General features: G+C 39.3%; 2 protein-coding genes across 2 annotated transcripts in view; one reads left to right on the forward strand and one right to left on the reverse strand.

The window, feature by feature from the left end:
- Nucleotides 1–11,652, forward strand: part of CDAN1 (codanin 1) — a 32,013-nt gene extending 20,361 nt beyond the window's left edge. The window contains exons 19-28 of the mRNA XM_062577789.1: nt 714–817; nt 2,407–2,556; nt 3,003–3,066; nt 3,557–3,635; nt 4,637–4,794; nt 6,306–6,413; nt 6,789–6,852; nt 8,077–8,279; nt 9,035–9,142; nt 9,837–11,652. Coding sequence (XP_062433773.1) covers nt 714–817; nt 2,407–2,556; nt 3,003–3,066; nt 3,557–3,635; nt 4,637–4,794; nt 6,306–6,413; nt 6,789–6,852; nt 8,077–8,279; nt 9,035–9,142; nt 9,837–9,962 — 1,164 coding nt within the window. The 3' untranslated portion in view covers nt 9,963–11,652. The remainder of the gene's footprint in view (nt 1–713; nt 818–2,406; nt 2,557–3,002; nt 3,067–3,556; nt 3,636–4,636; nt 4,795–6,305; nt 6,414–6,788; nt 6,853–8,076; nt 8,280–9,034; nt 9,143–9,836) is intronic.
- Nucleotides 11,653–12,737: 1,085 nt separating this feature from the next.
- Nucleotides 12,738–23,464, reverse strand: part of STARD9 (StAR related lipid transfer domain containing 9) — a 106,860-nt gene continuing 96,133 nt past the window's right edge. Inside the window, exons 24-33 of the mRNA XM_062576256.1 lie at nt 22,731–22,928; nt 21,773–21,956; nt 20,254–20,400; nt 19,486–19,594; nt 18,900–19,042; nt 18,126–18,190; nt 17,829–18,034; nt 17,307–17,386; nt 16,792–16,950; nt 12,738–15,611 (exon numbers count right to left, since the gene is read on the reverse strand). Coding sequence (XP_062432240.1) covers nt 15,510–15,611; nt 16,792–16,950; nt 17,307–17,386; nt 17,829–18,034; nt 18,126–18,190; nt 18,900–19,042; nt 19,486–19,594; nt 20,254–20,400; nt 21,773–21,956; nt 22,731–22,928 — 1,393 coding nt within the window. The 3' untranslated portion in view covers nt 12,738–15,509. The remainder of the gene's footprint in view (nt 15,612–16,791; nt 16,951–17,306; nt 17,387–17,828; nt 18,035–18,125; nt 18,191–18,899; nt 19,043–19,485; nt 19,595–20,253; nt 20,401–21,772; nt 21,957–22,730; nt 22,929–23,464) is intronic.

Raw genomic sequence — 23,464 nt, forward strand, 5'->3', positions numbered from 1 at the left:
TTGCTTTGAACTCATGTAAGTGGCTTCTCAAGTGGAAGCAGGGCAGGAGAAATTACTTCTATGATGGTAGAATGCACAGTGGCATCATAATGTTAAGGAAAAAAGGATGTAGACCTAGATAGCAGGGAATGCTCTTTGACAGTCAGGTTTGCCTCCTCTGCATTCCACTGCTTAAATCGTGTGGCTGGAATGTCATGTGGGTGCTGAGTTCCAGAGAAATTTGGTAAGCATTCTTGTAAGGCAGAACTAGCCTTTCTCTGTGTCTGTCTTTTTAACATCTGTTGTTGGTACATTTTTCATATTCTGCTTTGGTAAGGCTGTAACTTTACTTTCCACAGAAGATGAGAACTGTGTGAGCCTACAGGATTGCCAACCTGTAATTAAGATAATGCTTTCTTTCAAAAGCGAACCCCATATGTAGCTCACTGTGAGCAGGTGCTGTCAGAGCTCTCCCATTCTTGTCTTCACTGGTCACTGGCTTTCTTAGTTTTGGAAAAGCTGTTAATAAGCTCTGGGTTAAATGGTTGGAAGGAAATAGGAAGCAGAGACTTTACAGGGGTGCCAGATGCTACAAAAGCAGAATGTGCTGATATAGCCAAATAATGCTCATTAGGACAGGAACTATGCTAGTTTTGTCTGCCTCTGTGATGAGGAGAGGAGGATCTGGATAGAGTGCTCTAATCAAATCGTAGCACTTCATTTCTCTTGAACAGGCAGAGTTGGAACAGGCCTTCTTCCACAATCAGCCCCCATCCTTGCGGAGAACAGTTGAATTTGTGGCAGAGAGGGTGGGATCCAACTGCGTTAAGCACATCAAGTAAGTGCTGGTGATCTGTTCTGTGACTTAAAGAATAATTCTGCAGTACTGAGGGAAGGAGATGATTCTTTAGAATTCTATGTATGGAGGGGAAGATTCAGGAGAGAGGGAGAAACCTTCCCTCAGTGTACTGTATAGCAGAACACAGAGGCTCTGGAAGGCTATGACAGTGGGGTCAAGCAACATCCGATTTTGTATCGCAGGGGGGAATTTTAAGGAGGAATGCAAAGATGAGGATTATATGGCTGTAGGAGACTTGGAATGTAAATGTAGTGGAGAATTTTGAGACTTAATATCACTTTCAGAATATTCTTGCTAATCGTACAAAATTAGATCAGAAGGGACCTCTGGAGGTCATCTGGTCTAGCCTTCTGCTGAAAGCAGCACCCAGCTTCTAAGTTAGGTCAGATTGCTCAGGGTCTCCTCCGATTCGGTTGTGAAAGTCCACAAAGACAGGGATTCAGGAACCTCTTGGCACTCTGTTGCAATGCTTAATTTCTGCTCTTTTTGAAAGACGTTTTCTTATATTTTTCTGAATTTTCCTTGCCTGGCTTGTGCCTGTTGTCTCTCATCATTTTGTCGTGCAGTTTCTGGAATCTTGCTCTGTAACTTTTTCTGCTCCCTCTTCCCATTCTCCCGTCTCTCCCCAGCCCACCTTCTCTTCTCCAGACTAAATGAACCTGGCTCCCTAAGCCTGCCCTCATATGTCGTGTACTCCAGCCTCCCAGCCATCTTAGTGGCATTCTGCTGAATTCCAGTTGTCAATGGCTTTCTTGTACTGAGGGCCCCAAACTGGACACAGTATTCCATATAGAGCCTCATCAGCGCTGAGGGGGAGCAGTAACTTCCCTCGACCTGCTGGCTGCACTGTTGCTAATGCAGCCCAATATGAGGATGGCCTTCTTTGCACAACGACTTGTTTAACTTGTCTACCAGAAACCCCAGGTCCTACCTAGCCGGTAGACTCCAGCTTGTACTGGTACATGAGATTATTCCATACCACATGTAAAGATTTACATTTCTTTTTACTGAATTTCTGAGGATCCTGTCAGTCCATTTCTCCGGTGTGGCCAGGTCCTTCCGAATGGCAGCCCTGCCCTTTGCCAGGGGCCTGTGCTGAGGGTTTGTTATGTCCCATTGTCAGGCTTCTTGAAGACATTAAACAGCATGGCCAGTGAGGAACACCGGCTGTAATGAGCTGCTGTTGACAACTTGTAACTTCTGACCACTATCCATTCAGAGCCTGAGGGTATTGCTGCCAGAAAAGATCCCTGTAACTATGTATGTTAAAAACTTAATCTTTTAACTGTGAGTTCTACCAGTACTGTGATACTCCATTGCTGTTTATTTCTCCTTACTGAAAAGATCAAGGAGGTCCCATAGTACTGCACACTGCGTGGTTAATTCCTTTTTTATCAGAGTGGCTTGTTGCATTTGCACCTGAGAGGGAAATGGGCATTCTCCTGGAATGGGGGGAAAAGTCTGGTAACAGTTATTAGGGGTGGGGGTTGTTGGGTTTTCTTTTATTCCCCCCCCTCCCCCATACTTATTTCGGTCTGCTGCTTTTGTTTGTTTGTTTGTTTTTCCAGGGCAACGCTAGTAGCTGAGTTGGTTCAAAGGGCTGAAGTCATGCTGCAGGATAAAGTGAAGGAGGAGGATGCTAATCATGACAAGCTGCTGGAAGAGGTGTGCGCTCATCTGTATGAGGAAGGGGCCCAGGCACTCATCAGAGGCAGAGAGTAAGAAGGAAAAGCTATTTAAACTTGTGCCTTCCCTTCTCTTTTTATTGCAGAATCTATAGGCCTAATTTGGCTTAGTCTGTCATGTTCAGTTTCTGGTAATTATAAACCCTGACTTCTGCTCTTCTGCTGTGCCTCCAGCCAGTTAATGTCATATTTGTAGGAAGGAATAAAGGTGCTTTGTGTTCCTCTGCATCCAGCTCCAAACTGACATCCACTGCAGTTACTGTATTTTCCCTCTTTGGAAAACTGAATATTGCAGCTTGTTAGCTTGTAATTTGTCTTTCCTCATCTGATTCTCTTTATCTGACTTTTTTTCACTTAAGTCTTCCAAGCGGTTTTGACTGTGAGAGTATGTGAAAGTACCTGTGCTAATGAACTTCTGACTGTTGTCCAAGAGCTTTGACTAACACTGTGCATGTTTTTCTTGTTTTTTCCCTTTGCAGATTTTGCAAAAAGAAAGGGCCTGAGGCAGTAAGAGTGTTACTGCCAGAAGAGACATCTGCAGCAGTATGTATTTTTATTAAAACTTATACAGTAATGATCTGAATTCAAAGTCAAGTACTGAATTTCCATTGCTGTTTCATTATCTCTTAATAGTTTAGGACAATGGAATCTGTTGAGATTCTGATGTAAAGACTATTAGCTAAAAGGAAGAGTCACCATCTCTAGGCTCTAGATATTCTGGCTAAAGTGATTCTCTACTCAATAGCAAACTCCTAAATCTGTGGAGACTAGTGGTATGGGTTACATTCACATTGCAAGAATAATACTTTTCTTACTATCAACTTCTACAATAATTGATGGGGTTTGTATGGGAAACTGAAAAGGGCCTGTCCTATTGCTCAGAATATCAGTTCCCACAATGATGATAGTGCTCTGTTTAAATGATGGCGTCCCAGATTAAACCTTTTCCTGCTAGAGTTTCTCTTGATTTTTTTCACTGACTAGTGATGTGGTTGGTAGTAAATCTACTGTGCTTGTTATCCTGACCCTAAAGGTTTTGAATAGTGCAGAAGACATTGCAGTGGAACTGGCTACTGAGAAGGCCTGTGGCTGGCTTTCTGCCAACATTGCAGGTGCGTCTCCTTACCCTGCACTGGGGTTTCTAATGTGGATATAGTACTGTTATCTGAGGTGAAGGCAGAGAAGTTCATTCCAGTGTCATGAAGTACTTGGTCACACTCATTTTTCTTTTAGTGGGAAGCATGCAGTTGCTCTGTTCCTCCTTGTTTAGGAATAAGAGGAATGATTTCTAGCTCCAAGAACCTTCCTTCTTCGGGGATTTTTCAGACTTGCCCCATGTAAGTGATTTTAGTTATGGAGGCTCTTAAGGTGTGGAGGATGAATGCTATGGAAGATGTCTTCTGAAAATATCATGCAGGCTGAAGTTCTCTTAGCACCGCAAATGTACGATACAGACAGCTACTCTCTCAAGCCACCTTATGGTCCACATCTACACAGTGCTTCTGGAAACTTCTGTAAATCAAATGTCTCTTGGACTGGATGTTTTTCAGCAAGCTGAAGGCAATTATAGTCGTTCTAGTCTGTAATAGTGCTCTGGAAACTCTCGAGAGTCTTTCAAGCCTGTGATTTCAGGAGGTCATGTCAAGAATCAGGGGAGAAATATCTAGCAGCATTTGCAGCAGCAGCATTTTAGTGTTTCAGATATTGGTCAAAACTTATTTTGGTACAAAACACCCAGCTTTGGGCGTAGTAGTTGGACTAGTATGATCACGCTGATTCAGCTTTGTAATTTGGCATTGCTTCCTGGCTTAGCTACTTCATGTTTGTTAAACCCTCTCAATCCTTTTGATGGAAAATTAGAGATGAGTGAGTAATCAGTGGTAGCTTGTGCCTCTCTTTAGATCAGTGGGTTAGCTCTCTCTCTCCCTACCAGTGCCTCTGCCTGTAAAGCAGCATATGAGAGTGATGAGGATTTGAAAGTATAAAGTATCCTTCCTTCATTGTGTAACAGCCCTGAGCGTGGAAGGCTTACAGGGGTAGCGTGTGGAAACGGTTATCTGCCTCGCTGGAGAAAGAGTTGAGGTAAACAGGTCTTGTTCCCTATTTTCTTCAGCACTGATCAAAAGAGAAGTGAAGGCAACCTTCAACAGAATGCTGAAAGCACCAGGACTTTCCTTACCCAGCGAGGATGCTCTGGAGCTGAGAAGGGACTGTCCCCCAGGCTGTCAACACCATGCTCCATTTCCCTCCCAAATCATCAATGAGATAAAGGTACAGAGTGTGGTCACTTCCTGGCTTGTCCTAACTCCCTTCTTGTTCTTCACCTTTTATTTTATTTATTTTATTTTTTATTAAGGGGGGAGGAGGAGTGGCATCCTAGTCCTAAGGAACTGCATGTGAGGAGTATGTGGAAAGTGGGATGGAAAGGTCTTTTGTATTTCATCCCCTTCTTTCCCACTCTGTGTAGATTGGTGCTTTCTGGTCAGGAGTGCCATCTCAAATACAGGATTCTTGGTACTATGGCAATGGCCATTTGATGTGGGTGGCGTGGAAACAACAGTTATGAGCATTGTGTGTGATTGTGTACTGAAGAGTTGGTGTATCAAAAGGGCTCTTTTTATGTGGACCTGATTGTTTTTAAGGAGAGCTTTTTGGTCATACATCCTGGTCTCTGCTTAGAATAAGTATTTTGTGTTGGTCCTTTCAGTTCTACAGAGCTTGTTAGATCCTCATCTTACACATCAGAGGAGTTCTGCATTGAATTAAGTGTCAGATGTATCTGTATGAATCTGTTGAAAAAATTTTACCAGTCTGCATCTGCCCTTTCATTCAGGTATAACTGGGGAGAATCAGAATCACTTGATGATGGTGAAGGGCCTTAGATTCAAGCAGTTTTCTATTCAGTCTGGTTCAAAATACATTTTGGTCTTTATATGTTTAAAAGGTCACTGTTCTTGTAAAGATCGTACAATTATATAACCTGTGACAGTAACACTTGAGAAAAGAAATAGAATTCTAAAACCTTCTTTGTTTTTTCACTGCTTGTTCTGCCTACTTTTTGCCTAGTCTTGTCTGTCCAAGCAATAATTCTGGATCTCACTGTAACCAGATTTCCAGCAGTTTTATAAGGAAAAGTACAAATATCCTTTAATACTTTCCTGACCGGGCAAAAATAAAATAGGGTAAGATATGGGAAGAAATCAGGGGCTTTTTTCTGTAAACTACTGCCTTTTGAAAGATATTTTGACAGGGTGTCTTCTGGAATGCAACTTTTAAAATGGTTTCTTCTTTTGATTTCCCCTTCTGGGTTTTTGATATTAACTGGTAAATTACTGGTGGTGAAGGTTGGTACCACATGTAGAATTGGGTAAACAAGTATTTATACCATAGCTGTATTATTCATATTCAGCTGAAGTTACCTTGTCAATAGTCATCTAGATTTCCATAGCAGTTCTACCTGAACTTGCTTGCAACTTTGGCAAATTTTTCTCAAATTTTCAAAGCTGGGTGTTTACTCTTAAGGGCATGAACAGGGGGAGCCCTCATTGACTTTGACCCCACATCAGTGGGAACTATGGGAGAAAACCAGGCCTACGTTTGCATAAAATCAGCTTTGATCTCAATCCTGTTATCTCTGAAGTGAGGAGAAGGCTAACTTAAATGGTCAGGTTTTTTGATGAGGACTTGAGGGCGATGTGTGAACTTCTGTCACAGGATTCAAAGATCTGTTTAAGGAAGTTCTGAGTGTTAATAGGTGAGTTGCTATTGTCTTTTTCATCAAGGATGTACTCTGCATTGCTGTGGGCCCACGGGATGAAGATGAAGTGATTGACTATGTCTGGCTGGAGTGCTTGCTTGGAAGACTAAGTCAGACCCTTCGGTGCAGAAAGGTAGAAGTTTTTTTTAAAAAGCAACAAAGAAACTTCACAGCACTTTGAGCCATCTTCATAACCTGCAAACTCTTGAGTTTGCCCTGCCTCAGAGTTCAATTCAGTCAAAATGTTTCTCATATGAATTCAAATGGTAACACAGTTGCATTGTGTTTTTTGACTTTGTAGATCTGCCTGTAACTTAAATTAGCCTTTGTGAACTCTCTTTTCATGCAGAATCTCTTCTTGGCTTTGATTCTTTAATGGCTATCAGATCACATCTCTGTGCTTCTTACTGTGAATTGTTCACTCTTCTCCACTAATTTTATCCTTTGTGAAGCCTGTTTTGTCCAGCCTGCAGTATGAGGATAAAGATAAAACATTTTTGTTTTCCAGTTCATGTGTCCCACATCAGAACAACAGCTGGCAAAGTGCACGGTTGAGTTGGCTTCTTTGCTGGGTAAGTCAATCATAATATGCAATTTAAGATTTAAAAAGTGTTATTACTGGTCTCTTAACTCCATGGGGTTAGAGCTTCCACTCTTTAGAGCTTGTGGATATTTGCTTCTTTCTGGTGCCATTGAGTCTGTGGGGTTTTTTTCTGCCAGTTTGGATGGTTGCTCGTGTTTCTGTCCATCTTCTGCAAAACAGCATTATACTGTAACTAAACATCCTTCTGATCTGGTGTTCTCATTCACATCTCCATTGTTTTTCACTTATTGATACAGTCGTATAAATATGCAATAAACTTTCTAGCATTTCTGCCTCTGAAGGATTGCAGCTAAATGTTTGTTTGGTTTTGCTTTTTCCTAAAAGTAAAGGCCTGTCCTCTTCATTTTTCTTTTTGGGAGAAGGGAAGTAACTTGTTTTCTGTACATTGTGAATTCTGGGCAAGATCAGTCAGTATAGGAGAGACCAAGTGTGTTAAGGAGTTAACAAGTGGGGTTCCCCCCCCCCCCTTTTTTCCTGCTCAATCTGTAAAATGGAATATTTTTCTCAGCATGAACTAATGATCTGGATGCAGATGTTTTCTCCATGGACGACCTTTACGTTTGCTGTTTTTAGAACTTTTCAAGGAGTCTTCATGTAGTTTACTCTTTCAGAAAGCAATCTATATGCGACTATTGTGAAAATTCATTCTGGGGAACAGCAATGTAAATCTGCTTTTCCATTAGACTGTTCCAAGGAAGATTTGATATCTTCCCTGTGTGTATGTTTAGCTGCAGTTCAAGAAAACACTGTACTGTTCACTTTTACTTGCATAAACTTATGCAAATCTATGTATAAACTGCTGTTTAATCTGTTGATAGATTTAAATGTTGATTTACTCTGTAACATTCTTTACTCTGGGAGTAACACTTAGGTCCTCTTTTAAACATTAGACTGACTATTTCCATTTTTATTTAGTCTTTCAAGAAGAAACCATTCAACCAGCTGAATGGTATTCTTTGTTTCAAAGCAGTGTAGATCTCTTCTTGTGTAATACTTTGTAGTGTAGTTTCAGAGCTCATTTTTGCTTGTTTTTATAAGTTCTAGTCTCCTTAGTTCACTGGCTTACCTTTACAGAGTATGTTTTACTTTGACTATTCAATTACCAGCTGTGTGAAATGTGCTGTTGGACCAAGATGCTGACAATAGTAAGGAAAAGGTACAGCTGTAGAGATTCACCTTTTTTGTCTTACAGTTTCAGATCGTGTTCCTCTGCGTCTGGGGCTCAGGCCCCCAGAGAAGAGCTCTGAGAGGCTACGTGTAAAGAATAGTCCCACGTATGGCCTTCTGAAACTGCTGCTTTCTGTCTGGAAGGAGGACTTTGGGACGCCTGTTCCTGTGCAGCTGATCTTCAGCAGGAAGAATGTTGCCTATGTTGCAGAAGTCAAACAGCGAGAGGTAGGACTTTCTCAGCTCTGCGGAGAGCTGCCACTTATCTACTCTGGTCTGAAATACTCATGTATTGAGAGAACTCAGAGTTCTCTCAACTTCAGTGTTGACTGACTTCATGTGTGAATAAAAAGGATTTAGTCTACTTTGGGCCTCCCTTCTGCAGGGATAAAGAAGGCTAGGTACTTGTTAGCATGTAGACCTGTCTGGGGAACTGTCAAGAATGCATAGTTTAATGTAAGAGCATCTGGCAAAATAGCCTGTTTGGGATGGGAGATTTTGGGACTGTACATCTTCTGCATTTGATTGCAACTGTGTCTTCTATCAGCTTCAATTTTTGCATGGGTAGGTGTGTTACCTTTAAAGATCCCCAGATTTGAAGCTGAAAAGCTAACCTATGACCCTAGTTAGTTGCAGGCTAAAATCAGCTTATTTTGAAAAGTAAGAAAAGAATTTTTCAAGCTGTCCTTGAACAGCTAGGAACAAAATACTTTGTGTGTTTTGGAATTGGGAACGAGAATTTGTGACTTTGTAATAGAATATGAAGTATGAGCTCAAGAAATTTTATTCATTCATTTTGAATGTTGGTCTTTGGTGTGCTTTTATTGCCCAACCTGGAGAAAGAACATGCTTTCTTCTTTCGTTCTTTTTCCACATATTATGATGCAAAAGGCAAAACATGAACTGTGTAGGGATAAAGCAGGAAGCGAACACAGAATCCATTTCTTGAGATACTGATTTTTTTTTTTTTTTTTATTCTGCAGTGGGATTTGTTCCTTTTCATGCTTCATGGTCTTGTAGAACATGATCTAATGGGAATTAGAGAAATAGAGAGTTGCTTGCATAACCTCGAAGAGCTCCCTTGGCCCTCAGTAAGTAATAATGTGTGTGAGCACTGAGTGAAATAAAAATACAGATCGGTAAATCCTTGTAGCACTTTGAAGTAGATGAGGACTATAACCATCCCTCTCTATAGTTCCTGCTTAATGCAGCAGAAGGACTAGCATCCAGCAAATTTGTTACTGTTACCAGTGTCTGGGCTGAATCTGTACTTGCGCAACTCCCAGCACTTCCCACTCATCGGAAACGTTTCCAAAGAAACTGTAAACCAGTCTGGAGACTAGCTGGCACCTTTACCAGCTCTTATTCCAACCTGGATGTGTTTGCTGACCAGACAGACTGAGCAGACTTGCCTTTCAGCCTCTTTTTTGCCTCCTCCAAAATGTTGAGATGAGTCAGAATATTCTAGCCAGCAGTTGAAATGTAGGAAATGGCGCAAGTCCCTTGCTAAATAATGGCTGGTACTTCGAGTGTGGTGAACACTTGCATGCTGGAGGTGTTTAATTATTTAAGCTGTAACAGTGACCAAGAAGGGTCTGAGGATCAGAGGTATGGCTGAATATGTAGAACTGCGGTTATTCATCTTTACAGTATGTTATAGCTTGTCTAGTATTTGCACTGGAAGACTAGCAACAAATTGAACCTTGTAAAGTCTTTTCTACTAAAATAATTAAGCCTCTTGGTTGACATTTGTTAATACAAGCTCTCTGGTTTGTACTGTCACAGGATTTCTTAAAAGAACTGGAAATGCTGTCTAGAGTATTTATATCAGAACATCATCTGGAAGAGCCCAGGACTAACCCTTGTGATCTGGCAAGACAATCTCTAGGTACTGTGACAGCACAAAGCTAGTGGAGATGGACTCTGTGGATATAAGTAACTAATGAAAATGCAAATGGAATTTTAGTGTTGCTGAAGGCATTGCAGGCTCCTTGCTGGGAGAGCCCTGCATATAAGAGATTGCTGTACGAACACTGCACTGGTCTTTATTGGTGGACGTTTTGTAATGATGACTATTCTGAAGGATTTACATCTGCAAGTGGATCTCCAAGTCAAAAGTCCTTTAAGCACCTTGATCATGGCTTGCAGCAGCTGATTTTTTTAGACTCATAAATACCTTTTGTATTTATACAGAAACAAGCTGTGACCAGACCCAGGAATCGATTCAGGTGGATAAAAGTTATTTTGTGATGAAGAGAGATGGTTTCCTGGTGGCTGTCATTAAATGAATGTGACTTCTCATGCTCTCTTTTAACAAAGACTGTGCTGTCGGGGGAGGGAAAAGGTGAACCTGTATAACACAGAGATGAGCCTATATTTATTTTTCCACTGTAAGCTCGATTTTGAAGATTTGATTTTAATCTTTAAAAGACTCATTTTAAAAGTGAAACCATATTAAATATGTACACCAGAACACCGATGCTGTTCTTAAAAGATTTGTGTGTTTAAGGCTTTTTTTTTCTCTTCCCTTTCCATCTCTTGATGGAAATGTAACTTTTCCTGGGGTTTTTAATGGAAATAAGGGAGAAAATATCTGAGTATATTTTTTACTGAAGATAGATTGACAGTATTTTTAAGAAATGTTTTTATAGTATGTGAGCATAAATGGCATCTAGCCATTCACTGTTTTTTATAATCCTTCTTGCCTTGAGTTTGGGTTTTTCAGGTGGGAAATGCTCCAGCAAGAAAAACTACAGACTGGAAGAACAGACAGGAAAAAAGTAGTGAAAAAAGCATTGCATAACATCCTCCGGAGAGTTGGTTTGAAAGGAATTCGTTTCATGGAGGACAGTGGGCATTTTCTGACCTTTTGAATAGACCATCACCAATGGTGGGACCTCCCTATTACCCCCAAGTATCTCTGCAAAATGGGGTTTGTTTTGGGGGGCTACTGGTAGCTGCAGAACATAATTAGTTGCTTATTAGATGTCTTATGTTCTTTCCTGTAGCAGTAAGGATTATATTTTCCTTTTGTCTATGTGCATCCTATTAGCACAGGCTTTTCAGAAAGCAAATACTATACTATGTAAGAGGAACATCTGGACAAGGTGAACCTAGGGCTTTTTAATACTGTGAGTTAATTAGATCGCCTCTTTCTTATATGAGGCAGGAAAAAGTAATATCTTAGTGGTGCTTTTTAAATTTTAATAAGAACAAATAATTAGTTCTGGGGGTCTTTTTTTAAGTAGAATTCTGACTTCTGTTAAAATCTAGATGATTGATAGAGAGCAAGAGACCACAGAGGAACATCGCTGTGTTTTGAACTGTACTGAGGAGTTAATGATTCGGTTAGTAAGCACTGTGTTGAAAGATCTGTCACATGCCATCTCTGTCTTATTTTAGGGGTTTTCTGGTGTGAATGAAGTAGAGGGTACCTAAAAGTAGACATGCTGCCTAAGCAGTAAAGACATGGTAATATAAACTGAAATAGCAAGTATCCTGCTCATGCTATACCTGCTCCCTGAGGCTAAGTGTTATGTGATATTTGGCTGCAGGTCTCACCTGAAGTTGTTGTTTGTCATAATAAACATGATTAAATGTCCTGTTTTGTGTCCAAGGTGTTGGTGTATACCAGTTTTGTTATAGTGCAAAGAGCAGAAAGGTCTTTTGCCACAAAGCATGGGGCAGAAAAAGTATAGTAATTACTTCTCCTGTTCTGGCTCCTGCTGCTTTTTTTTTTTTTTTTTTTTTTTCCTTATGATGAAATAGCATTATTTTGTTAAATGATGGCAGGAAAAGGAAGCTGGGATCCGTAATGGTAAAAGGTGCTTTCTTCTCTGGAACTGATTTTATTCAAGTAGTCTAAAACTGTCTGCATAGATAACATGGCCACAGCTATTTTTATAAATGCAACATACCTGTATTATTCTTTTTCAATACACTGCTTGGAAACCCTTATTTAAAAGGTGGCCAAGCCCCAGAACCAGTTTAGCACTGCCAGTGAGGGACAGCATAATTGTGCCCAATTGGACGGAAGCGTTCTTCAAGCAGGTAAGAAACCCATTTTTTCTCTTCTCTCATCTTGATGCTGTTGTTCTAGTTCCTGGGCGTCCTGTGACAGTCATCCCTGGTTGCTGTGCACAGCTAGACACCTGACTTCACAGCTAAAACTTAAATGATTGTATGGCACTATTTTCTGTATACTCAATAATGAGACCATTCTCACGAGGATCCCTGACTCTCTGGTGTCCCACTGGGCTGGTAGACTTCTCTCTCTGTCACAGCGTTAAGCATCATGCGCGTTTGCTTAGCGTTGCCTCTAGTAATGGGGGTGGTAATGAAGAAGCATTTGAGAACTGGAGGGAGGAGAGCATTCACAGCAGGCTAGGTCAGCATGTGTGGCCTGTCTTGTGCCATCTTTGCTACTGCAAACTCACAACTCCCAAAAGAAAATGATGAAAAGTGGAATTGCATTAACTTGTTTCTGGATATTCAGATACTAAGCAGTTGTGTGACTGAACACAGGAAGAAGTTTAACCATGAAGTGCAAGGCACTGAGTCACAGGAACCCAGTCAAAGTGGGGACTATCTATCTTGATGTTTGCTCCACAGATTAACTTTCCATGCACATTCCTCAGAGGCTGTAGAAGACCTACATCTTTTATCACAAACTATGCCTTTATTTCTTAATTCAGCATAAGTGTCCACATCACTGAATAGAAAACCGCCTCCCCCTGTGTAAGCATAGTTTCATTGATAAGTAGTTTAGCTGGGGCACAGTACCCTGTGGCATTTGATTCTTGTGTAGAAAATACCATTTATTGTGGATATGAAAATAGCAATCTTGATTAAAAGCAGAGATGCAACAATAGATGGTACAGTACAATTGGTTTGATCACCTACTGCTCAGCAGTAATTTACAGAGTGTGTTTTGCCCATTCTAGACTAACAAATTAGGTATCTGCTAGCTTTTTTTTATTTCTCCCAAACAAATGAATGCCATACATTAACAGGTACCATAAAATGTTATATTTGCAAAAGAAAACATTTATTTAAATAGCTTTTTTAGTATCAATTGAAAATTGTATTTAAAAAAAAAGCTTACATTAATTCAATACTGATAAAAATAAAAATTAGCTTTGATAGCATATAAAAACACTTCAAAACAAGCATATATAAATAACTTAATTTGTAAACATAGAAAAAACAATTTTATGTGTCTATAAAAATAAACATCTGATGTACTGTACAATAAGACATTAGCCTTCATAGGCACTGGCATTGTTGACCAACAGGAGTCCCCCTAGATGTTGTTCCTACACGAACTGCTTTATCACTAGTGCCATGTCCAGAATAAAAGGAAAAAATAAAGCACTGAGCAAATCTTGTGGATTGTATGAAGACATCCCTTGCCTTCTCCTGAAATCTGTGTCCAGCTGCAGGAAAGCAGCATTAGGGACAATGCTGCAATTTCTGCCTTTTTTTTTTTTTCCTCTAGGGTTTTTTAAGTAAGTACTTCCTTGTTCACTTTTATTTTTCCCTTCCCACCAAATGTGAATCTGAGAAAAGGCAGTATTATCTTTTCTGCTCTATTGTTGGAAACTTTATGTAACACACTGCCTCTCTCTTTGAGGGGGCTGTTGGGGGAGATATATGACACCTGATGAAGTGAACCATACTGTTTGCACGCTTTCAAGAAAAGGCTTGACCCTACCAGAAGATAACAGTAATACAGTAGTGGTAACATCCATAACCATGACCATCCTAGCATAAAAAGAAGAAAATTTGTAAGTAAGTAAGTAAAATGTTTTATTATCCCATCTGGTATAGTTGGTGGGGATGGGAACCTTTGGGCTGGTATGCCTCAAAACTGCTATTTTCTTAAATATCAAATTAAAGTAGCTATTACCTTTTCTTATAAGACTATACATTAATGACAGGAAGGAATACAGAAGCTGAAAGCCAAAGTTATACATGTGCAAAGATGCACTAAAGGTAGAACTTGGCCGTTGACTCAAAGGTAGGAGTGCAGTGAACTTACTTACTTCACTGTATGCTGGGAAAATGCATCTCTTATGGAAAGTAATTGTGCTAAAGCAGCAGAGTTTGACTCTAAAGTGGATGCTTGAATATGTATTTTTCACTTTGACAAGTTTAAAGTGCAACAGCTTCTTGAACAACGTGGGCTTTTCTGAGCTGAAGAAAGAATATTGTGGCAGCTTTTATTGCTTAGAAAGTGTATCTGAAGTGATTCTTTATAGTTGTGCAAAGAGCCAAATTACTTAAGATATTTGGGTTGGTAATGTTTAATTTTAGAGTTGTGTGATCAAGCCAGGGAATTTATTGAACAAACATTTAAAGCCTAACAGCAGGATTGTTGAACGAAGTTCAACAGGAATACCACGAGGTAATTGAATGGGAAGACTCGGCATTCACTGCAGTGAGACAGCTGTTCGTGTTATGAACAAAGTGTGGTAAGACTATAGCAGGCTAAATTTTCAACTCTGAATGCTTTGGGGTAGAATTGTAAAAGGACTGATGAAAAAGCCATTATGGGAAAGTGCTTGAGCTGCTTTATTTGCAGGATTTAAGTTCTAGAAACAAGCTGCTGAGTCAGTACTATTCCCTATTAACGACAAAGTGTCATTGTTTACAGCTGTCAGTTTGGTTTCTTTATTTCAAAGCACCTAATTCTGCAGTGCAGTAAAACTGTGTCCTGAGGTATGGTGTTTTCTGCTGTTGCTGCATAGTGTAGTGATAATCTGACTATAATGCCTGCAAATAGTCAGCCAACTATCTGAGAAAAATCTATCCAGGGTGTAGAATGACTAGTGGATCTCATGCTGTTCTAACTTCCCTTCAAGGAAAAGTCATTTACTTGGCAAGCTATCTACACTGTTATGAATTCTGTGTTTGACAGTTGTCTCAACATTAGAAAGTGGCTTTGCATCTTTAATGAAGAACTTGGAAAAGATCTCAAGCTGCATGTATACTCACTGTTTCCAGTAGTTTTTAATGTATTGCATCACTTCTATTGCCTTTTTCTTACCACTGCCTAAAATATCAGAGAGAGAAGGCTGATCTTTAAAACACCTTGGAAACAGAAAAGTTATAATACACTTCTGCATGTAAGATGCTGGCTACTGTAAAGTGAAGTTTCTCTCTCCTCTTTCCAGAGACACATACCTTCCTATAGTTCTTTAAGAGCTTTTCCATAGCTGTCTCAGGAAGGACAGGTACCTATAAAACTTGCTGGGTTTATTTGAAGCCACACTGGTTGAAATACATGATCCTTTCTTCTGGTTATAGTTTTGTATACTTCCAGGTTAGCAATCAGGCTTCTCAAGTGAGGCTCAACTGTGACTGTCTTATGAGCCAGCATTTTACATTACCCTTACAGATGCTTGTGTCTCTCTCCAAACTTCCATCTGCTGTAAGTATCCAGTTTGGTGGCAAATACTAACTTGAAAGGAAGTGTGCTAGTCGAGCAATCACCAAAGGCTGTCGCTTAGCAATGGAACTGAGGAGCCTTGCAGGAATAGCTGGGGCACCAAGATCCACCTGTAGAAATAAGAAAGGCACATGTTTGGGGGAGTCTTACACCTATCTGTTTTTGAACAAAGCAATTCCTCAGCCTGGAATAGCTCTGATGTTGTAAGTGCATGGTAAGCACAAAAGTGGTTTATAGCTAAAAGTCATCAGTACTGTGGTGGTTTGTATCTTTTTCTTCCCAACACTCCTTAGACTTTCAAAGGCTTGCATGTTTGATGTTACTTTCCCCATGTATGATCCACATTCCTTTTGAGTTCCACCTGACTGGGATTAAATATTATTATTTTATGGGCCAGATGCATATAATCCTACTGAAAGTGTGTACATGCATATGCTCCTTATAATACATTATAAAATGCATAAACATTCCGTATGCAATATAAAAGGCATATATACCAATCAGTTTAAAAGTAGTAAAAAAATGTGTCCTAAAAATATACTTAATATAGCTAAGTTTAAAGGAGTTAAATTTATTTTAAGAGGTTATCTGAGAACTAAATATATTATACATTATTGTATTCTCTTATGGATATTTTTCAGGTAGTTAATACTACTGTCCTAGAGACAACCTGCTTTTCAAGTGAGTCTGTAATAAGTGGAATGCAAGATTTTCTCATTCTTAACTGGGATCCTAATCTTGGCCTCTCTTCTGTATCTTTTAAGTGTGAGGAATTAATACGTTTGTTACAAAAAGTTAACAGTAAGGATTTCCATGCATTTTGAAAATGAATGGAGCCAGAGCTGGTCTTCCTGTATCTACTGCAGGATGAAAATGCAAACAAAACTCTCCAGTCTTTAACACTGGATATAGCATTTACTGGCTCACCATATGAGAATTAAGCATATTAAAACTGTTAATAAGTCTTTACAGTAGAGTCTTGGTGATCAAGGCAACAACTTTAGGTGCTGTGAAAATGTGACACTGTATACTTAGGCAGATATGCTTATTACTCCTTTTAATGCTTTTTATTCCTAATAATCTTATCTCTGCATTACCTTATATATCATACTAGGTAGAGTATAAAATGAAGGTAACTTACAGTCACTTCACAAACTTCATGCAGCATAGCATAAGTACTCTATTTTTTTGCCACTTGCTTACCAGCTCTGAAGTTTGAACGCAAAAAGCTGTTGCAGAACAGTTGTAGCAATCAGACTGCAAAAAGGTGGATGTACTGCAAAATCTCACCTGTGTCATGTAAATGACTCTGGTGATGTCTTTTCCATTCACTACATCAGGTTCCAGTATCCAGGCACTTGGCAAAATCTCCCCTCTCACTACTTCTTTACAAGGGTGAGGCATTGATGCATCATAGATGGACTGAATTGCCAAGACAGACAAGTTCTCCTGCATGTGAGGATGTGCACAGACAACAACTCAAGACAAATCTTAGGCACATGTTTTATGTTTTCTTTTGTTTGCCATCAGCCACATTTCTCAAATTACTTATTAAATATTTTGTCCCAATCCTATTTGTAACCAGAATATGCTGTAATATTTAATTTACTAGACTTGGCTTGGTTGAAATTTCTTTCTGAGAGTTTTTTAAACATAATTCATTTGTCATATCAGCAGGGCTTTTCTTCCTGCTGTACTGCCATTTCTGGAAATAAGAGCATGAACTTTCCTTTCCCTCTCTCCTTTGTCCTTGAACCATGACTTTAAAACAATTATTTCGCTGTGCCTCAGAGAAAATATTTTACCTCTTTGGCTTCTACAGTAATGCAGCAGAAATCCCGGGGTTGCTTTAGGTAACACAGGGAGGTATCAGTCACTAAATATACTGGGGAGAGGAGAAAAAAAAAGGAAAAAAGAAAGCAACAACAACAAAAAAGGAGAATTAGGCTTTGACTTGACATGAAAAGAAAAATTTTTCTTTGACTTCTTGATGCAGCTGCCTAAGGGAATAATGTACTTAATAAGCTATAACAATAACTTGTTACTAAGATGCAACCATCTCAAGAGCCCACTTAAGCTAGATTCTTCTGACTTTCAAAACAGTGTCTTCATCTGCACTTCAGCAGATGGATTTTTTTTTTTTCCTGCAAAGGATTTTTTTCCAAAACAGAAGTCCCCATATTAACCAAAATTCTGTATACTCAAGCCTGAAAAAATGAGATGAGCCTAAATTTCTGGCTTTGATCTTTTCTTCTTTGATCTTCAGTCTTTCAGTCTGAGAAAGTACAGATTCACTATGTTGGTCAGTCATTTGTATTGATACTCACCCAGCTGAATATGGCTGGTTACCTTCTTGTGTATTCGAGCTGTGTTGATAGTTCTGTCATACAGATGCCTTTTGCTAGGATCTCTCACTAGTCCCCACACACTCGGAAGAGATCTTTCTATCACGCCTGCTCCCAGAAACCCATGCTTTGTTGCTGAAGGGAAGACTTTGTAGTAAATCAGCACCTCTTTTTCTGTACATTGGTATCTATCAAAGAAAAACAGATAAAGGAATTTGCTCAAGAGAGGTTCAAGTACATAAAGAGATCTCCCATCATAAGTACCTGCCATAAACTTACTTCCAACCAGCTGCTGACTGGCAAGTGTAGAGATTCCTCAGGTTATGAGCACACGCTGCCATTACCTAAGCAAACAGTGACAAAGGAACAGCAGGTAAGAGAACGTTATGTAAACTATAAATTGTGTTCAGCTTCTGCATGCTGCTATGGTTATCTCCTAGCCAAACCAGTAAGTTGAGTTTACCACAAGCACTTAGTTTTCTAGTGCTTGTCATCTTTTGGGAGTAGTAATGGCCAGATTGACTTCCCCCATGTTCTCTGCTTGAAGGAGGATTTATAGAAGCATAACCTGTCTATTGTGGAAAAAGGGCAGGAAAAAAAAAAAATCTCCAAATGCTGTTAACTGAATCCATCTGATCTGAAATGTAAAGTTTGTCTGCTTTCCTTTCGACTATGCTGTCATATCCTGCCATGCACAGATGTAAGGTGAATGAGAATAGAATAAAAATTACACCTTTATGTAAGACTAAAATGATGATAAAATCTAACTACTAGGTTCAGTGAGTCAGTAAACCTCCACCATTCCTCTTATGCAACAATTCATAAGATTTACCAGTTTCCCTTAAACATTTCAGAAAACATGAATCTCAACTCCACTGCTACAGCTTGGCTCACTTTCCCCTACCATTTAAAATGGCTCAGCCTCTCCTTCTGTAACTGAGAAATAAATAAATGTTGCTCATGCAAAAGAACAAAACTTGTCCCCCACACTGTTTTGCTACAATTTCCAGTGAGAGGTAGAGGAGTAAGTGACAACTCTGCTCATTTACTCACCTCAGTGGTAGCATTAGCCAAGATATGTTTAGATAAATCTTGGTATCCTTTTGTTGAAGAGGAGCTGACTGAAATAGTTAATCCGTGAGTGAACCTACAGCTGATGCTACCGGAGGTAAGGGGTGGCTGTATTCTGCTGGCTTCTGCAGAGGCATGAAAAGAAATCAAAAAGAAAAACAGCACTAAAAAGGTTGCCAGAGAAAATAGTATTCTGCAATGATAGGGACTTAAATCTTCTACTGGAGTACCAAATCAACCTGATCCTGATGAAGGACTGATAATAGCTCTTGTCTAGACAATCTGTCTATTGGTAATTATCCTGCAGTTACATCTAAGCTCAAATTTTAAGGTTATTACAAAATATAACCTAATAAATAACTTCAGAGGAGCCAAGTCACCATTTAATTTTTCAGGAACCATTACGAAACTCTGGCTCCTGGCTGACAATATTTTTCTGAAGTAAGGCCCATAATCATAGGAAATCCTCAGAATACTGAGAATCACATTAAATTTGGATTTGCATAAATAATCTCATAAGATTTTGAAATATGACTTTAACATAAGCAGATGTATGTTTTATACTTACCAAATGCTGAATCCTTCTGTAGTTGTTCTAACACATGAAGCTGACTATTTGTAACAGCTGAGTAACCTCTTGCATCTCCTCTTGAAAGCTCTGCATTTCCAGAAGAAGTCTAATTTGAGAGAGAGCAAAGTGTTGGTTTTTTTTTTTGTTTGGTTTTTTTTTTTTTTTTTTTTTTTGGTGTGAACTTGGAATTAAGTTATATAACACAGTAAGTGGAATACTTATAGCAAGTCTACTTTATAAGGCTGGAAGCTTTTCTTCATATAGCATTACTAGTTTCCTTTCACCGGATTAGGAAATAATAACCTACCTCAGGAAATTTAGCAAAATAAGAATGAGGAGCCACCTTCAGGGACATGCTCCAGCCATTAATTTCAGGACTGTTGATGTTCACACACAAACTCTCTCAAGTCAATGTGTGCATCTCATCACTGAGAGGCCCATTGAAAAATACCACATTGTAGCTTACCACAAAACAATGTTGTTGTTGCTAAAACTTTTGACTGATGGCATTACTAACAATACTAACACCCTTTGGCTTTTATAAATCAGCTTTAAAAAGCTTAGAAGACGTGAAAGTGTCATTTTCCTCTGCAGTTACATGGTGATACTCACTCCACTATGTAAGCCCTCTGTGTACCAGTGCTTGAGAGGTCTGAAACAACATGAAGCACCTCAAATAGGTTTCTGATCTGTATTATCCCTGTTACTGCTGAAGCATCGGGAGACATCAGTCTCACTGGCTAGTTGGCAACAATTTCTTCTCACCTGCCCCTCCCGGCTGCTGAGTTTACTTGCAGTATACGTAGCTGTGTTACTACTATTGTAACCGGATGTTGGGCCAGAGGAAAGGCTGAGGCTGGAGTCTGTACATAAAGTGCTTGAACTTAAAAGAGTCTTCAGCCTGGCTTCTTCCTGTAATTAATAGATGCCAGAATATTAGAGATCAAAATGCACAAAACCTACCTTACACAGTATCTAGTCAAATCAACAAATATAACAGCACTGCAAGATGAAAGAGGGAATCATCTAAAAAGCTGATCTGCCTCAAGGTGTGCTGACAATACAGTTGTTGCTATACAGAATACACTCATACGTTTCACTTACTTAATAAATAGGCCAGATAGAAAGACCTAGGATTAAAAAAGCCATGAATCACCTCTGTAAAACCAGACAATCAGATTGAATGGCTCCAGCTTCTGCTTTTGTTGTGCTTCAGATACAAGAGTCCAGACTATCAAACTAATGCTGGCATGTTTCTAAGAGGGCAAAAGGAAAGCAAAATAATAATAATAACAATAATAATAAAATCTCTTTGCAGTCTCATTTGTTGCTCTTTGTCAACTTCTCCACTAGTCCCTGATTTAACTCGCTGGGCAAATGTAGTTGTTTGTAAGGACTGAAGATTTTACTTTAAGCAACACAACTGTTCCATACCAGCTTAAAAGATCAGGAAAAAATTACATAATAGGAAAATACCGAGAACTTTAAGATGATTTATACTTGCAACGACAGCGCTAAGTTAGGTTTTCCAACTCTAGTGAAATACTTCTGTGTTTCACAACACAAATGATTTACAGATGTGGATAAGATCCAGTTACCCACTGGAGACACCTGAATTCTAGGTGCTTTTACGGGGCATGGAGCAATGGAAATTAATGTTTGTTGCATTTCTGCACATATGAAGGAGGAAGTCTGCAACTATCATTATAGCTGCATTGTCATCCAGTGATGAAAGAAACTGCAGAGAATTATGGTCAGAAACTGGTCAGAACAGACTCATCCTAAAAAAAAGGTATTGTCTTTGGATATTGGAGAAAATTCACAGACGATCTGTGAATAATGGGTAACAAAGCACAGAAGAAAAAACAAGGGACAAATACAGGACAGTCTAAGACAAGAAATGGAGAAAAAAAATAATGAAACCTTCATGTTTAAGTGCATATTGAAATAAACTAAAAGTTAACTATTCTGTAAGGCCGATATGCTCAGCAGGCACACTGTATAAGCTCTAGCCACTGAGAAAACCTGTGGAATTTCTTGTACACCAAATGTTATCAAGAAACAACAGCTCTAGGAAGATGTAACTCAGAAGAATGAACAGGATATCTGTTCAGTATTACAAAGCTTTTTTTAAGCAAAAATTTGCATTTAATTCTTTCTTTGTTATTTCTATGCATTATGTCAATAAGGAAAATATAAATAAATAACAATATTGGACCATCACAGATTTCTCTAAAAAGAAGTGCATTACTGTAAATAACGCAGAACAATTTATAACACTCACCTTCTGTAACTGAGAAAATATTTGCTCCCGTATACGCCTTTTCTCTTGTTCGGCTCTCTCCCGAAGTTTGTCCCTAGCTCGTGCAATTTCAGTCTTGGCTTCCTCTCGTGCCCTCTGATAGTCTCGGAGCAATAGCTCAATCTCTGAAGGGTGCTGAACACCTCTTCTTTTCGGTTCTTGAACTCTGTAAGGATGGTAAATGGGGGAAAAACAGTATGCAAGTTGAAAACAGGTCACCTGCCAAAGTACCCCAATTCTTTCAATATGGAAGAGGAACATTTTCAAGAACAGCAAGTAGCCACAGTAGCGCCCAAAAAGTTTCTCTTGCTCACTAGAGCTATTAAGCTTGAAAAATAGATTTAGACTGCAAGTGCAGTTCACCATTGAGATTACTCTAGCACTTGCACTGATTTCACATGCAAAACAACTGTGCTGGTAAAACACCCTTCTACTAACCTACCACACAGGGAGCAAAAGTCATTCAGGGGAAATGGGGAGTGAAAAAACTCAAAAGCTATAGGAAATAGTTAAATAAGTGTAATAAAAAACATAAAAAAGTAAGTAAATGCTGCAGAACCCATCACCATGTAGAATTTAAGTCAGAGATGGAGCAAGAAACAAAATTGGTCTGCTATCAGTCAAGACTGAACCCGTGGCTTTCCTTTTATCATACACAAAATAAATTAGGCATGTGTTATACTGTGAAATAGCTAGCCAGAAAGAAAAATGTAATGAATTTTCTTTCTGTAATCAAGTATGTGTTTTATCCTAAAAACACTTTTTAATCCCAAAGACTACCACTTCTGCCTTCAGCATCAAGGAAAATAATTCCTCTGCTATTCTGCTGTCTCCTGCCACAGGAGTCTCAGGCATGTCACTAGAAATTGTTCATGTGCACCTATCATCGTGAACATGCTTAATGTTCACCATGCCAAAGGAGATGTTCCTAATGCCTTACCTTGTATTCTCCACCACGTTTCTTCTCAGTTGTTGCAGATATTCTCGTCGTCTGCTGGGGAGATCTAAATCCCTCTGATTTGCATCCGGTGTCTGCAACAGACTCAAATGCTTTTGAGGACTCAAACTTCGGCTTCTTCTGTACCTCTGCAACCTTTTTTCTCTTTCCTTCCTCAGAGTTTCAATAGTCCTCATGTGTCTGTCAGGGAAACAAGGTTAGCGCTGCAAAGTGCACCCTGCAAAGGTACAATTTCTTCTTCTTCTTCTTTTTTTTTTTTTAATACCTTAAGAACTAGGTAGCTTTGCAACATAAAATTTATAGAAATCTATAGCATACACCACCACCCCACAAGCATCCCTTCGGTCACAAGGTGATAGGTGATGCAGAAATCCTAGAACTCCACTGCTTTTGTAACAGTAGGAAAAGCATACAAATGTCTTGTGTGCTGAGAGGCAAATTGGCAAAGGAGCCTGACATAGTTACTCCTAAATTTGTTTTAGTTACAGTAACTTCCCAAACTCAGTTCTAGCACCCAGTCACAAGAGCACAGCATCTTGATTTTTCATCCTTGTGGGTTTTTAGAATTGTTTATTGCTTGTTCATGCAGCAGTGTTTGTTCACAGAAGCAAGAATGAACTATTACCATAAATCGGATGCATCAATTATTTTTCAATTGCAATAAATCAACAAAATATATGCCCACGGTCACAGAGCACATATGATCACTCTTACAG

Source organism: Rhea pennata, chromosome 5, assembly GCF_028389875.1.
Source record: "Rhea pennata isolate bPtePen1 chromosome 5, bPtePen1.pri, whole genome shotgun sequence".
Classification (NCBI taxonomy): Eukaryota; Metazoa; Chordata; class Aves; order Rheiformes; family Rheidae; genus Rhea; species Rhea pennata.